General features: G+C 32.3%; 2 protein-coding genes across 6 annotated transcripts in view; both read left to right on the top strand.

The window, feature by feature from the left end:
- The window catches only part of LOC140052111 (unconventional myosin-IXb-like), a 70,473-nt gene that overhangs the window by 3,488 nt on the left and 49,224 nt on the right, over positions 1-17,761 (top strand). For 4 of the 5 annotated variants that reach the window (XM_072097525.1, XM_072097524.1, XM_072097523.1 and 1 more), the window contains exons 1-2: positions 6,753-8,104; positions 16,188-17,042. In XM_072097525.1, the coding sequence (XP_071953626.1) occupies positions 7,937-8,104; positions 16,188-17,042 (1,023 nt within the window). In that variant the 5' untranslated portion in view covers positions 6,753-7,936. Of the gene's footprint in view, positions 1-6,752; positions 8,105-16,187; positions 17,043-17,761 lie in introns of those variants that run through there. The other variant, XM_072097527.1, reaches the window with a different exon arrangement.
- On the top strand, positions 8,337-11,145 carry LOC140051400 (uncharacterized). The gene is made up of 5 exons (XM_072096606.1): positions 8,337-8,796; positions 9,244-9,414; positions 9,543-9,611; positions 9,725-9,921; positions 10,166-11,145. Exons 2-5 carry the CDS (start codon positions 9,368-9,370, stop codon positions 10,435-10,437), a joined length of 585 nt encoding a protein of 194 aa, XP_071952707.1. The 5' UTR covers positions 8,337-8,796; positions 9,244-9,367; the 3' UTR covers positions 10,438-11,145.

Below are 17,761 nucleotides of genomic sequence, written 5' to 3'. Positions count from 1 at the left end.
ATACTTGCTCAGTCATCCGAACAAGTTATTTTACCCTGTTTCTACTGTAGTTAAAGAATACTTCTTTGTTTGTGGGTTTGTTTCTATCCTATCCCTCAATGCACTTTCATTAATACACTATAATCCATTTTGCTGGATGAATATTTTTATTGAATGAAGTCTTTCTCTAATCATGACAACCTGTAAAAATTTTGTTTAATCAATTGCATTTAAAATATAATAAACTGAGACTGATTATGCTATGGGGTCATCAGGCCTGTTTTATATCAATGGCAAAAGGTTTTTGTACAATAACATGCCAATTGTATACATGTTGCGAATCAAACTGCCAGCAAGCGTTCATATATCTATTACTAAGCAAACTGCATTGGATACCGATCCAGCAGAGAGTTGATTTTAAGATCGATCGTACTGCATGTTCATAAAGTTACCCAAAATGTATTAAAGATGATATCATTAATTTGCATTGCCTTGTTGTTCTGGCCTTAGATCATCCGTGTACCTTTCTGTCCCTCTATCACTAAAAAGGTCCAAGGTTCTTAAATATCGAATAGTAATTTGCCACTATTTCTAGTGTATTTTAAGAAACACCTTTAAACTTTCATTCACATTTATCTTTATGTACTTTTCTTTTAAAATGCGCTTTTTAATAATGATAATTACTAAAAATAATAATAAGTACAGTAGTACAGTATTAAATCACCAATATTTGGCCCTACTGTACATCATTGGCCCCGTTTCTGCTGCCAAAAATATACCGTATATATACGGTATATTTTATATACGGTATATTTTTTGGCAGCAGAAATGGGTCTCATAAAAAATATACCGTATATATTTGCGGTATATATACTGCATAAATATCCCCATCGTTTGTGGATATTATACGGTATATTCCAAAATATACCGTATATTTCGTTCCCCGTTTCTGCTGCACTCAAAATATACCGTAAATGTGACCCGACTCATGACACGAGGTCAAAAACTAACAGAGCGCGACGCGTTTGTTTTGGTTTTTCTGCTGCACTGAAAGTTGAAACACACGTGTAAAAGCAAGCAACAGATCAAAATGTCACTGTGGACCGAACAAATCACTATTTTTGCAATTCAATTGTGGGGGGAAGCGAAAGTTGGGGGGAGACTGCATGGCAACAGAAGAGATACCGAGATTTTAATTACAATAAATCGAATGTTCTTACACAACAACGTGATGTAAAATCATGGTAAAATACTGTATAATAGAAAATGGAAATTAAAACGGCAATATAGGATAATATAGCATAATATAAACTCAATTTGAATAACAGAGTTGATTTATAGTGACATTTCTAGATTGTGCTTGTATGTGCGGTGTAAATTCGTTGCCACTTCTGCTCATTAGATTTAAAATAGAAAGCAATGCTACGACGTTTTGAGAAACCATCATTGTTTTGTTTTTGTCAGCATACGGTACCGGTAGGTAAAAACCTCACTACACGAGGTCAATCCATACTTCCGTCTCACGAAATGCATTTTGGGTAATGAAAGCCAACTTTTTTACAACCCACCCACAAAGTATGTGCAGCGGAAACGGTGCACGAATTTCATATACGGTATATATACGGTATATTTATACGGTATATTTATACGGTATATTTTGGGTTGGCAGCAGAAACGGGCCCATTGAAACACATGCTACACTATATCTTGGTTGGTAAATGATTTTAAGTTTTAACATAATATTATACTTCTCTGAGTTCAACTACTGTTTGGATGATATTGATTGGACATTGAGGTGGTGACTTGGTTTAGGATCAAATACAGTTTTTTATTTAAAAAACAATCCAGTCCAATGTATTCTTCACTGTAGTAAACTGTAGTCAGCAGTAAGTCTACAGTTTAACATTAAACGCTTGATCTGCCATGAACTGCCAGAACATCATCATCATTATCCAACTGCTGCTAGACTCATTTTCAATTCAATATCTGCTTTCAACTAATTTAACTTTAGGAAAAGGACTAATTCACCATCTGTTATTATTGTTAACTTATTAGGCCATTGTACTAGCTGACAAGTGAGATACAGTATCAAGCAGTTCTGAACTATTTTAGCCAAATAATTTCCATTCCATAAAATAATAATAAATAATAGACTATATAAATTATTTAGCAAATTAAATTTTTATCAAATTATGTTCTATTTCTTTTTGAATTTGAACTGTATGTAGTAGTAGCTTTTAATTCATTGCAAGAATAAAATATGTTAATAAGTTGAATTCATTTTAGCACTTAGTCGGCAATTGTCATTACATTCAACTAGATAGCGTAGTATATAATTATGGATGATGTTTGAGGGGGTGTGTCTTTGCCATATGTTCATACTTGTGGATTAAGTAAGATTACTGACAATTAGTGGTTAGATCACGAGAAAGCCTCATTTGGAAAGATGAATTTAAATTGAAGAGTTCACCAAACAAGGAATTGAAATTAATATGACATTTTATATTTCCATATTGCTATTAATGGTGGTGATGATGAATATCCAGTGCTTTAAATGCTATTTAAAATTGTTGCTGATTTCACTTTTGTTATAAAGTAATGTTTATGAGAAACAAATTTGATTTGTTGACTGAACTATTTAATGGATGTTGTATATTAATGTTGTTACTATGTTCTTTCCCATGTTAATACTGTAGTGCAAATTGTTTTTGATAAATTACCGCGTATTACTTTTTCCCTTTAATTTTGTACATCAGAAATAATGAATTTATCTTTAGTTCTACTGAATGTTTTATTTTCAGATTCATTTTAAATACAGTGATTTAAAATATGTACTACTATTATATACTGTATTATATTACGAAAAAAGAGTAATAAAATGTGTTTTAAATATTTCTGATATTCACATCAAATGACTGAATGTTTGGTAATTTAAATCGGTCTGCAGGATTCAATTCTTAAATGATTTTGGATAAAATAACATAATAAAATATGGCAAGCATTTAAATAATGTGGCTTTGACATGGTTGCACTGGCGTATGCAAGCTTCTTATATGGTAATCTACGATTTCGGCCATTTTCTTAGTATCCAGAGTCAAACTATAATAAAGGGCAAACTTTTTGTGAATTAAAAATAACATACGGTAAACAAAAAATCACAAAAGTTAAATGCACATTTATAATTTAGAAATGTGCAAATTTAATTTATAATCAAAATTGTTTAAATTGTTATGACTTTCTGCAATTGTTGGTTATATTGTTATGTGAAATGTTTTGGCCTTCCGAAAAATTGGTTTTATGCTCAAAAAGTATACAGGCCTCGCGTCCTGGGACAGTAAATTACCTTGTATGGGATACGGGCCACATCTCAAAGGGTTGATCGCGCTATACGTACACATTGAATTACTGGATCAAAGGTTTTTAACTTGTTATACAGTACAAGCGGATAAGTTATGAATCCATGTAAAAGTTTTAACTGTGACGTCATCATATGGCTCATCACATTTTTCGCTTAAATCCGTATCCCATTTTTCTCCAAATTTTAATATTTTCTAATAATCTTCTGCATCACAAACAATAATGTTTATGAATTATCATATCAAACAATGTTAATGTTGTGTCACTTAAATTTCAATATGTTATAGCTCCTCAGAATAAAAATTGACCCTCACGTTTGATGGTTCAAGATGTTGAATAGTAGAAGTTCATGTAAACATGTCGGATTTTGTCTGATCACCAATTGCAAGTAAAAAAGTCATCTTTTGCATCATAGTTAATCACATTAATAAGAGCGCGCATCTCGATTCTACATTTTTATATGTTGATGCTCAGATGATTACTGTATCTTCCAAAACTGTTATCTTCATGTTTCATTTTGATGACGTCAAATTTTATTAAAAGGTGGATCCTGTAATTTCTCTTATGCTACACTGTATGTACAGTGGTACACTGACAACTCTTAAGACTATGGCTACAGTACTACAGCCTCAAGCCTGCCGCGACTCATTGCGATTGCAGAAAGAGGCGGCGTCCCATCTTGCCAATGTTAGTTTCGTCAATGAATGGCAATACACAGTGTACAAACTGCCGGTGATAGTTACAACCTCTGATATCTTCATGTGTTATCTAGAAAGTCTGATGAAATTGAAAAAGGGTGAGATGATCTATGAAAAAAACCATTTGGCTATACATCCACTAAACTTCCCAATAAAGAACACATTGTTGATGGCTGTGATTGGCCAAATTCCAGAAAAGAATGTCAATCTTTGTCACGCTAAGGCCAACCCAGGGTCAATCAGGGTAGCTCATCTAGGTTGAGTTGCCTGGAGTGAGATCGATTTCAAGCCAGGCACGAATCGATCCATGTTTGTTCGATCACACTACAAAAATGTTGATCTTGGTGAGTCAAGCCAGACTAAGGGTATGTTCAGACTCATGGAGTTTACGATAGAGTTATGTAAGCAGCGTACATATTTTTGTGTCTGAACCATGCCACGGATTAGCGTTAGGGAGCTGTGGCGTTAATAATTCTAGCGGGAGAGGGTAGATTTGATAATGCTAATCCAGTGATGCATCAGTGATTTTAACCTTAACCAATGAAAATACACAACGACCACGATTAGCAGACAGCAACTACATACCCGTACCCTATGATACGACAGCGAAATAGCTATGTCAAATGTATTTTTAGGTTCAGATTTTAAAGAACAGTAAAGTTGGCGTCAGTGATATGATATTTTCATAAATTAAATCAATTAATCAGATTATTGTCCGTGTAACAATTACGTTTAAATTATTTTGAATTAAAATGCAATTCTACAAGAAGTAAGAACAAATCAGTATATTTGAAGGTAAACATTATATAAATTAAAAAAAACAATGTAAACGATGTTAACTTTTATGCATTGTCATGAATGTATACATATAGTTCTATCTGCTTTGACCTGATCAGAGTGTTTTAAACTCAAGGTATTGGAATGTTGGTCATTGTGTCTGAACACCTTGGCTTTTAACGCCACGAATTACCGTACGCCTTGCGTAGATAACTCCACCATAACTCGGTGAGTCTGAACATACCCTTAGGCTGTAGTGTGACCGTATCTTTTGATTCTGTCTGCCATGACCTTCTGGTCTTCAAGGCCATGAAGTTTGCTTGACATGGTTCTCTGGGTTGCAAAGTTATCTACTATCACCACAATAGCGGCAAGTACAGCAATTACTGCCACAAATACTTTACATCCATTGGCAAGTAAAGCAATAGGTCATTATAATTCCCCAAAAATAAATATTGTTTATACATGATATAAACGCAGGGGTTTTTTTTGTGTGTAAAACCACAATAATTCAATATTTAGATCTGAATAGAATTATGAATATTGTTTTGGTTCAAGAATAAAATAAAGTTCTTGATATCTTAATATCCAATTGCAACTTTCTTAGAACGATTACATGCTGTAGGGCTTTTGAATGCTTTTGTTTCTGGCAACAGTTTCTGCATAAGTAATAAATAATAAGTTCATTTAATTAGTCATTCAAGCAATTCTTTTTAATTCCCTGTTGGTTTATTTGCATTATTTAAGAGTAAATTTAAAGTTGCCATTCTATAAAGAATCCAGAGATATATCAGTATTGCCAAGACAATGAAATGAACCAACTTCATAGATCATGCTTATTGAATTTTTTTGTACCATCACTAAACCTTGAAGAATGCTTAAATTAGTAAATTAATAGGCGCGGACCTCATAAATGAATTATTTTTTGTGTTAAAATATAGATAATGCGTCTTTTAAAAAGTATAGATATTTGATAGCTTATTATAACCTAGTATTAATGTATTTGTAATGTTAATGCCCTTAATTCAGCTTCTTCACCTTGTATTATTATTATCACCCTTGAACTTAAAAGTTAATCATTATTCATGCAAGGCTTAACAACAATTGTTATTTCATTTAATAACATAACATATATTATTGATATTGGTGAAAACTGAATTTTATATGCAATTATTATTTCGAATTTTCATGCATTCGCAAGGTGGCCAATAGAGGGTGCAATTTGTTTACATCAATCGTGTGGCTAAAAAATTAAAATTTTTGGCGTGTCTTAGGCCCTATATTTTAAGTCAAACTTTCATAGTTTTTGCTTTATTGCATCATTATTCTACAGACTTTATTACCCTCACAGTCTCTCTGAAAATGAAACAAAACAAACATTAAATGTTATCGAAAAATTTATGTTTATAAAATGCAAATTATACATTATTAATAAAATGGGCCTAATCATCCCTGGGCTGTTTCCTCTTACTACCAATTATTGCATGACTAGAAGCTGGACAATTAATGGTCTTTGTTTATTATATGTTAAGTAGTTCTATTTCATATTATTATTTTCAGTAGACTTGACAATACTGTACATTTTCCCGCCTTCTCTCCCCAAAATATATCAAGGCTCTTTTTAATAAATTTGGCACGTTTGTATTTAAATTGTTTTCTATTTTCAAATAAACATGTAATAAATACAGATGAATTACGTCCTCTATTGACTTGTCAAGGTCTTTAGTCTTAAACATAATCTATCAAAAGTCTTCATAAGAACAAATGCTAACAAAATATGCAAACCTCAACTTATTCCATTATTCAAATTGAAGATTAAATATTTTTTGTCACAAAAAAAAACATGCTTGGATCTGTTACGCATCACTGAACAGGACTGACACATATTACAATAAGTGGCTATTAATAATCCACTAAAAGATTGGAGTACAATACCAACAAAGTAAACGAGGCGGCGGGGGACAAACCTAAGAAATCATTACACTCGCTCAATATCGTTTTATTCAATAGTACCTAGTGTTACAATTCATTGTCCAATGAATTGAAGAGTCGTTTGCTTTCTGATTATATATGCTGATTAAAAAAACAGCACAGTGAATATTTGATTTCTAAAATTAGTCAGCATTTTGCTGAGAAGCGCAGAAGCCATAGTTATTGTAATATTCATACATTCAAGATCATGTTTGTAGACCTAGTGTTTAATATTATGTAGTTCATAACAGCGAGCTTCCTTGTGACAGTAGCTGCCGTCAACTGTTATTTACCGTGTTTGAAATCTGCTGATAACTGAGCTTAGCATTATCAAAATTGTTAGCAATATTACACGCTTGTCTGTACCCTGAAAATGAAGCTAGGCTTACCAGAGAATAACATAAGGAGGAATATCACTTTAGATCGCGCTTGTTTCTGGATATTATCTTCCAAAATGTGGAATATTGTCAATTTGAAAAGGATTTGTTTTTGCTTAACAGTATAGAAATATGGAGCAATATTCCATGTTTCAAATTATGGTTGTATTAAACCTACAAATCTAGAGGTTTCTACATTTTGTGTGAATGGATCAACTTGTGTCCATCTAGTGGACAATGGACTAAAATAAATAACTTTTGCAGGATAAATGCAACAGCTTTGCAATATTTGAGGATATTTATAAACTATAGTATTACTATTAATGCAGTACTATAGTTTCAGTATCAATTCTACATACACCTTAGATGATTTATACACAAACATTTCGCTTATTGATTCCCATTTTTTATTGGTAATTTTAATATTATATATCAAGTCAACTTGTGTTGTGTCTTGTTGTACCTGGATTGTACAGTGTGGATTGGTATGCATGTATCATATGTTTAGTTTAGAATTCTGATCATCCTTTGTTTGTAGACATCAGACATAGCAAGAATAGAAACCCCGCCCGAATGTTTGGATGTTGTTTGTCACATTTTGTTGTACATCTTAAAGATTGTAGCTGTACAGATTGTGTTATCACCCATGCATGCGGGTGAAAATGGCAATTCCCTCGGAAGAGATTTTGAACACTTTTTTAATGTAAGACACAGATGTTAATCTATGCAATCATATTGTGATGTAGAATCATTGATAGTACAGTAATAACAACGTAGATGTACAGCTTTTTTGTGAACTATTTAAAAACTACAAACTGTTTAATGGCGTGTTGCAATAAATGTAAAATTAAAATGGACAATCGTGTTTACAATATATTGGAAGAACCACGCCACCACGATGATCCATATATGAATTTTTATCGGTTTCTTACATTTGGAGGATGTGTAAGTATGGGTAATGTTTGTATCATAACCCCTTCTCCCTTTTCTTTTATTAATTTAATGTAAAATTGCTCCCATTTTGACAAGCTAATACATTTTAGGTTTTGTTTATGCTGGTAGGCCTTACGGTGAAGATGAAAACATTTTTTCTTGTTCCTCATTAAGCATAATAAGTGAACTCTCTTGATTCATATACATAAAAATAAATTAATCACGTATTAAAAAGTTCCACGAAAATTTTCCTGACATTTTAAAGAAATCTTGATTTTAAAAGTATAAAAGAATATATTTTCGCAGTTGCCATTTTGTATCACATGACATCAGTTAAACCAATCATACGCGACGTTTAGGCAGCAGACGTCAAAATCACACGATGTAAACACGAAATGGCGTCCGACGAGGAAGGATCTTCTCGCTTAGACAAAGTAAAGTTGAAATGTTTTTTCCAAATTTACAAGCATTCAAATGAAATTATCAGTCCAATTACTGAGATTCGATGGAATAAAGTGTTGCTCTGTCCAAAGAGTTGGATAAAATTAGATGGAGACGGCAAGGAAATCGCCATACATTTGACGGAGCTTCTTGGTATGTCTGATGAAGGTAAATCGTTTGACGATGTCGTACGCGAGCATCCAGGCTTAGGTTTTCATGCTACCTGTTACAGGCGATATACTGATACATCTCGACTAAAAAAGGTAATATTTGGTTTCGATTATTATCAGAATACTCTAAGAGTTAATAATATAGTTAAATGATACAGTATATAGGGTGCTACTGATCTATATATCTATAGATAGGCCTAGATCTATATTGTGCTCTTAGAGTTTCTGTGCTTGGTTGTTGATTGGGCTTTCTACTACTGTAGTACCAGTACTACTACGTAGGCCTAGGCCCTAGGCCATATTATATTATACAGTATATATTATTCAGTAGGCTACACAATTAATTTTAGTTAAATACCAATATAGGCTCTATATTCTGGAAAGTGAGTAAAACGTAACTTTCTAAAACTCTTGTTGGTTTTTTGAATTTACATTTTGAATTTTTTTTTTTATTTGCTTCAGTCTAAATGTTGAATTTTTAAACACCAAAATCTATAAAATATTAAAATATATTTTAATAATATTTATTATTATTTACAGGGAATTGGAAAGTGTTTTTTTAACATATAAGCAAAGCTATAAGGTATTTTGCAGAGATGTAATTGATAAACGGTTACAGTATGGACAGGAGATACCAAGACTCGCAAAACTCCAAAAGCTTTTCATGAAATCAATTGAAAAAACAGAAAATGTTTACTTGTCAACTATAAGGTAGGCTGTCGATCTCTTCTTAAAAACGATGAAATAATTGTAATATTTTTGAGATCCAGTTACTGTAATAATTTCTTCATTGTATCTGTGTAACAATTAATTATAATCAATTAATCTGTTATTTATAGATCAGACGTGTTGAAGAAGAAGCTCAGGATGGATTATCCTAACCTAATTTTTCATTCACCCACAAGAAGGTTAGTTGCTTAGTGTGTTTATATTAAATGATTATTTCACCAGGGATAATTTAAAAAAAAATCTTTTTGTGGATTGGTCAAACTAAATATTTTGTTTATTTTTTCTTAATTAGAAATGAATCAGTTCTGGTGTACTTTAGCAATGTATCCCCTGGATTTGTGGCTGATCCATTTTTGTCATCAGGAAAAAGTACAACGGAGACAGATGAATCATCAGAGTATGACATAGATATTCCAACTACTTCTACAACACACAAAATCTCCACTGATGGTGACAATAGAGACAAACTAAGGACTCTATATTTTGCAGGTACGGTTAAAATACAATAACTTGTATATATTGGTTTATTTTTAAATAACAACAATAAATGTTATTGCATAATTAAGGAAATGCTGTGGATCAAAGAGGTGAAAGCTGTATGCACTCAAAAAACAAAACTGTTATGATAGTAAGTGGTGTCGATCATAAATGCTGTACACAATACAGTATATGCTTTATATAAATTTATTATTACTATGTTTCATTCATCGAATGCTATAAAATATACTTGCAGGTACGATAGTAAATAATGCCATCAAATCAAACAAAGGTATGCAGAGTGAATGGCCTCCAAGAGCAGCAGACATTAATGATGTTGACATATCTGAAATTGTGCCATATGAGTTGTTTAATCTAATCGCAAAGTGTGTTGGTGCTGCAGAAGATACTATACAAACCTCATTTTCAGATGTTACTGAAGAAACTCGAACGAAAATTTTATCGATATGCCAGGAAATCCTGTACCTTGGAAAGGAAGAAGGCAGACTCCAAAGTCACTTGCTCTAGGATTAACTGTTCGAGTGTGAATGAGATGAGTGTGAAAACAGGACAAGAGAAGAAGAAGAAGAAAAAGAAGACACACCAGACTATGGCATTGAAGATGATGAATTAGACTATGATGAATTGGACTATGAGGAATTAGACTATATGAGGAAGATGAATATGAAATATACTGTAGTTTATACGGTTTTGAATGCAACAAAATCATCATAAAAAGTAACTGTAATGTAATAGGCCTACACTATAACCAATGTGAAACACTACCATGGTTAAGCAAACAGAAACTGTGAGCATGTGAATAAAAAAAAAGATTTAAAAAAAATGAAAACAAAATGGAAACCATGAGAATATAAATAAATAATATAACCATGAGAATATAATAATAAAAACTGTAACCATGAGAATATAAATAAATAATGTAACCATGAGAATATAATAATAAAAACTGTAACCATGAGAATATAAATAAATAATGTAACCATGAGAATATAATAATAAAAACTGTAACCATGAGAATATAAAGAAAAATAGTAACTATGAGAATATAAAGAAATTGTGTAACCATTAAAAGAAATTGTGTAACCATGAGAATATAAAGAAAAATATTAACCATGAGAATAAATACAATTACATTGAAACAAAACAAATATTTGATGTTTGTATTTTATTTAATAATTTAAATTTACTATTGCATTGGTGTTTATTACTAGGAATATGTGTTCTATATTTTTCACAGTTAAATCATATCAGTCACTATGTACATCCTACGGTATAAACTTAGCATTATTGCTGCTGTATTTCTACTGCTATTAATAGCCTACCTGTCGGGAGAAACCATTATACGAACAGTTGAAGCCATTTGTAATTATAAATGTTTTAATGTCGGGGGATAATTATTAACTCTAAATTTCAATTTTAGAGTTAATATAAATTTGTATTCACCAAATTTATTTAAAAAAATAAAGAATAAATCTATTTTGATAATAAATAACTTGCCTATATATTTCTTATAAACCGTGAAAATAATAGTACAGTCTAGTTATAGTGCGCCACCAGTTGTTTCAGCCTCGCTATTTCGTAAGAAATCGTTGGCATATTTACCAACTTTAACGGTAATTTTCTACCAAACGCCAGGTATTTTTTTGTGGAACTTTTACTTTTTGTACTATTAGTATTTATTTAGAACAGAATATGTGGTAAAAAAGTATTATGCTTGATGAGGAACGGGATTGCTTTTCCAGGCATCATTTCAGCTTCGCCGTAAGGCCTATGGCTCCCAAGGCAAAATTGAAATTGAAGCTGAGCTTAATACCAACGTTGCTACTTCCTTTTAAATTTTCACGAGTACAAACAATGAGCAACTGGTAAAAATATTTCATTGAAATTGCTGTATGTGGTATCCTTAAAAATAACTATTCCACTTTATGCTTTCTGGCATATATAAGTAGGTAGGTGTGATCGTGTGTGAATACAAGTCAGTCGTTTTCATTGCCATGACTCCTATTTGAAGAATCTCATGAAGATGGTTTATAACTTTCAAGTCTTATTTTAGAACACTTTGAAATATTCACCATGTCTAAGCTGGTATTTTAATTTTATCTGTATTTTTCTATTTATTTGTACTAGTTTGTACGGCATAGATATTTCACCTTCCGTAAACAATCATAACTCGTTTACGAAGTATTGCATATTTTTACAAAAGTAATCTGTACACTTTACAATGGCTTTTATTAGGCCATCAAAACCCATCTGATACATCAAGAGTAATTTAGTGTTTGTATATCATTTGCATAGTAGTATTTTGCATAAAGACATGATGCATTTGAACAGTTGAATCTACTTTATCTCCAGGCTAAATGTACTGTATGCTGTACAATAGTTCATTTTGTACAAGTTTATCATTCAGTCTACTTTAAAACAAGTAGTAAAACAATAATAATAAAATAACATTTCATTAAAATCTGTGAAAAAGCATGTATGTTAAATTATGAGAACAAAAGGTTGATGTACTGTATACCATCACTGTACGCTTATAGTGCTGAATTATGTGTCATAAATAGAGAATATACAGAATACACAATGTATGAAATGAAATTATGGGACCCACATATTTGTAATAATTTTTTGGTTTGATGACATAAAAATGTACATCAAGATGACAATTTTAGAAGATAATGATTTGAGCAAAAAGATATTTTTGTATAACTAAATTTGACTTTTTAATTTACAAAATAAAATTGTCAATATTTAATTATGATTTCATGGTATTTACAGTTGGTTGTGGTTTTTCTCAAGAAGGCATCTATTCTTTTATTATTCAGGAATTTAACCGTGGAAATGTTAACACTCTATAGGCCTGTCCCAAAAGAACAGGTTTTGTTAGTTGTTAAATAATCGCAATCATTGGAAAAACAATTGTACTGTATATTACACTGATATTATACAAAATTACCATGTGTGCATTCCTGCATGATGTAGTCCAATACATGTACAGTGGAGGGTGGTTTTCCTCCATGCCATTCTCCTAAAGATTTTTGTTACCGTTGTAGGAATAGTAGGCCTAATAGGTAATGCCTTTTGTACTGTATTTTATCTTGTTAAGCATTGTTGGCTTGATCGAATTATGTTAAATTAAAAGAAACACAACACAGAAAATAATAAAACAAATATTGTGCCTTTATTTATATTTATACACGTAATAAATGAAATACAAAAAGACATTTTGTAATTAATAGTAGTTAAATTAATCTTTTTTCCACACACAAAATACACAGAATATCTAGAGAACTAAATGACTGTCAAATCTTTGCGCAGCAGAGTTGAGTTTTTTAAGGGTCAAATTGAGTCCATGATTGCTCCATGGAAACCAGCGACTCTTTGCGATCTAGACTGGAATTAGTTGGTGTTTTGAAACTGGTTTTTAAAATCAGTTCTTTTTTGTTGGACCCATTTCTGAACGAATTTCTTAAAGAACCATTCTTAAAAAGTATTTTTTTGCTCAATAGAAACAGGACCTATAAATATATTGTTAATAATTGTTAATGATATTTAATAATAATACTGCAAGAGGTCCAAATCCTGTATTATGGGTACTACAGTTAGTACTACAACTATGAATATTTATGTTATGTAATTACCAATCTTGTTAATGTAATTACCAGTGCTAATGTAAGAAAATTCTAATAGTAATATATCATGATGCATGTTAAAAGTTTTTTTTTTCAAACAGTTTGATATACTATATAGGCCTAGCTCTATTCTAGTTTCATTATACTTTTAGTGCAAAGTGCTTGATTCATACCCAGTAGAGATAACTGATTGGTATTCATTTGTATGGCCTTGTACATTTCCTGTATTTGCTATATTACTCTTGTTGCCTAACCCTTTAAAAACAAGTAATCAAGGGCATGTGGATTTCCAATCATTGTTATTGAGCAGGCCTAATATTTACTTGTTCAGTCATAGGTTTTTGTATGTGTACTAATATTTCCTAACATTTGTTTAGACATTTTAAGTATCATAAACATTATCTTTTTTATTTTTCATCATACATTCATAAACATACATAAATAAGCATAGTACAAAAAGAGAAAAAAGAATGGAGGTATGAATGAAGATGTATATTCTGAATTAAAAAAAAAATGTTATATTTTTGGGTGTAAAATTGATGTTTATTTATAAACACATAATACAGTACTTACAGGTAATAGTCAGTATGGCATAATATTCACCTTTGTAACAAGTGCACTGTACTTTTTGCTTGACAAAGGCATAAGGTGAACCAGTGTATCAGAGAATAATATTACACACCAATTGTCATGCAGTACATACCAAACGCAATGCAGTACACACACCAGTCATCATCCAGTGCACACACCAGTCATCATCCAGTACACACCAAACTTAATACATTACACACCAAACTTAATACATTACACACACCAATCATCATCCAGTACACACCAAACGCAATGCAGTACACACACCAATTATCATCCAGTACACACCAATCATCATCCAGTACACACACCAATCATCATCCAGTACACACCAAACGCAATGCAGTACACACACCAATTATCATCCAGTACACACACCAACCATCATCCAGTACACAGCAAACGCAATGAAAGTACACACACCAATCATCATGCAGTACACACACCAATCATCATTCAGTACACACCAAACGCAATGCAGTACACACACCAATCATCCAGTACACACACCAATCATCATCCAGTACACACCAAACGCAATGAAAGCACACGCACCAATCATCATCCAGTACACACACCAATCATCATCCAGTACACACACCATTAATCATCCAGTACACACACCATTAATCATCCAGTACACACCAAACGCAATGTAGTACACCCCAATCATCATCAGTATTAATGTATTAATGGATTCTGCTAAGACCATCCACAAGAGGACATTCACCGCATCACCCACATTTCACCAAAATAATAATAATTGTACAATTAAAACACGGTTCACCCTGATATTATTTAATCATTCTGTTGAATTCTTGTTTTTATCCATTTAGAATCAAAAGTGAAATAAAATTGCCATATTTTGTCCAAATTGGTTCAGATCACATGCTGTAGTTATCAACAGTTTTCATTGAATTCCATTGTGAGCATAGCTCTACCTACTTTTGTTTGTATTCATTTTATGATACCTCATACTTTCACTGTCCTGTTTACACAATGACTCTGCTTTATGATATAAATTATAAATAGACAATTTTTGTTAAATATGTAAATGTGAGTAGAATTCTGACATCTGTACAACAATAAACATATTCTTGCATGGATGGGAAATCCTTTAAATCCAGAAGACAACCATTCAGTACATTTTATTAGAACAATAGCATGTATTTCAGAATTTCTTTACTATTTGTTTGAGTACTGTATATTATGTATATTGATCAAAACTCTAAAGTCAGAACTATATATACAGTACGTGGTGTACTGTAAACTTTATACTGTATAAACATATTTATTTGACTAAATACTCAACTCCCTGATACAAAGATACTCCTCATTAGGTAAATACAATTACAATAATGAAATAAATTAGAAAATAAAAAAATAATTAACAAATAGATATGTTGATATAAAGTTTGCAGTACACCACATATATAGTTTTGAAAAATATAAGTAGGGAAAAACATCTGACCAATTATTTCTTTATTTGCATCTGTATATGATCCTGTGTTTGAGCGTTTTAGAAACTTACAGTAAGATCAGACACCTGAGGCCCAATACAAAAAGGGAGACTCTGTGTAGTTTCAACAAATCACGTATTACAAAAGCTATTATAATCTTTGCTGTGATCAATTTTGAATTATGCAAGCCCTTATAGGATGTGGTGGAAGTGTATTAAATCACCTGCTAGCTTCCTGTTTCTATCTGTACATGGAGTTATAAAATTAGATCTGTAAAACTCACAGGTCAGATAACCTACTGTATTGGAAATATTAATATTCTGAAGTAATAACTTTTTTAGGAACTGTATATTCAATATATTATGTGAATGCATGCTGAAATGGCACATACTACAAAATATAAAGATTTCTGTGAAAACTCCAAATGTGAGGGCTTTCCCATACAGTATGTGACTCGTCTCCTGTGTTTAGTTAGATATTTTAAATGTTTTCAGACAGCATCACATGTGACATAGTAATTCACTAATTCCTAATAATACTTGTTTTTAATAATAATAATTTTTTGGGTCATTTATAGGAATTAGACTGTAACTGTAACTCTATAATGGAGCCTGATGATGATGAGATATACCGTGTGCGTGTACACCCAGGTAATATAGCACCAAGTCGGAACTGGGTTGCAGTTGAGGCTACCAAACAGGACTGTGCAGGTGATATTGTATTTCAACTAGCCTCTAAGCTTAGTCTACGAAGACCTGAGAATTACTTCCTAACAGTTGGCTTCGGCAACACTGATGATGACATCCAAGAAAAGCGCTTGGATAAAAGCGATTGCCCTGTACTTATTCAACAACGTTGGCCGGACACAAACCAAAGTGGTACTCCTGGTAAAACCTTCCAAACGAAATACAAATTCTATCTTAGGAATATATATGATACAACTTGCAAGGTATCGGATGTTAACCAAACTGGAACACTGGCATTGGATGCATTTGTCAGCCATTTATTTCCACAAAGCAACTCCATGAAAGAATATAATGACCTGTGTAATTTACCAGATCTGAGTGAGGATATGCTCCTTAAAAACTTAGTAACCAGGTTTAAACAGGGTAAAATCTACACTTATGTTGGTTCTATACTTATTGCAATCAACCCATTCAAGTTCTATCCTATTTATAATCCGGAGTATGTTGATCGTTATCAGAACCGCAAGCTACATGAGTTGGATCCACATATATTTGCAGTTGCGGATGCATCATTTCATGCTATGCTCGAAGAAAAACGTAATCAGTGCGTAGTTATTTCTGGGGAGAGTGGATCAGGAAAAACAGAAAGTACGAACCTTCTGATTCACCATTTGACGGCGTTGAGTCAAAAGGGACATGGTACGGGGGTTGAACAAACGCTACTTGGCGCTGGACCAGTATTGGAGGTAAGAGAACACATTATTTTCTTTCTACATAATATTGTGTGAACATAATGAAATACAGCCCTGCTCCTATTGTATTAGTTTATAGAACATTGTTCGGAGTTGCCTAATAAAAATAGGATTTCTACATTCAAATAATTTTCTCAGTTTCTGGTTTTAAAGTGGGGTGACGCGATATTTCTTTTCGTACCCTCATGAAACGTCACAAAATAAACATGCATATCATTAGTCATCTATAAGGTGTGATGTGTAACGATAGTGAGAGAGATTATTTAGAGGGTTAGGTTTAGTTATATTTAGGAAGTAGTTTCAAGACTATGTTTTCACATAAGGGGTTCCTAATGTACGAAAAAGATAATCACCCCCTGGACAACTACTCCTCAGACAACTAGCACCCGGACAACTCTCCCTTGGACAATCACCCTTCTAGTACCCATTTCACTCGTACAATTTTTTTCAAAAGTAACAAGTTGTTAAGGATTCCTGCATGTGAACACGTCAATCAAAGCTGGTAAAATATTGTAATAACTCGTAATTGTCACGAATATCTAATGCGAGCCTTGTCTACCTGTGCCTGCTAGTTAAACTTGTGACAACAGTTTGTACAGTACGTGTACATGCGCTGTGTGATGAGGCTTTGTTTATTTTCTTTCCCAAAATGCATGCGGAGTAATTATTTATAACAAACAAACAAATCGTGCATGTGATAGCTGCTGATTTCG

Source organism: Antedon mediterranea, chromosome 6 (genome assembly GCF_964355755.1).
Source record: "Antedon mediterranea chromosome 6, ecAntMedi1.1, whole genome shotgun sequence".
Taxonomy (NCBI): Eukaryota; Metazoa; Echinodermata; class Crinoidea; order Comatulida; family Antedonidae; genus Antedon; species Antedon mediterranea.
This window is presented reverse-complemented; position numbering and strand designations above follow the sequence as displayed.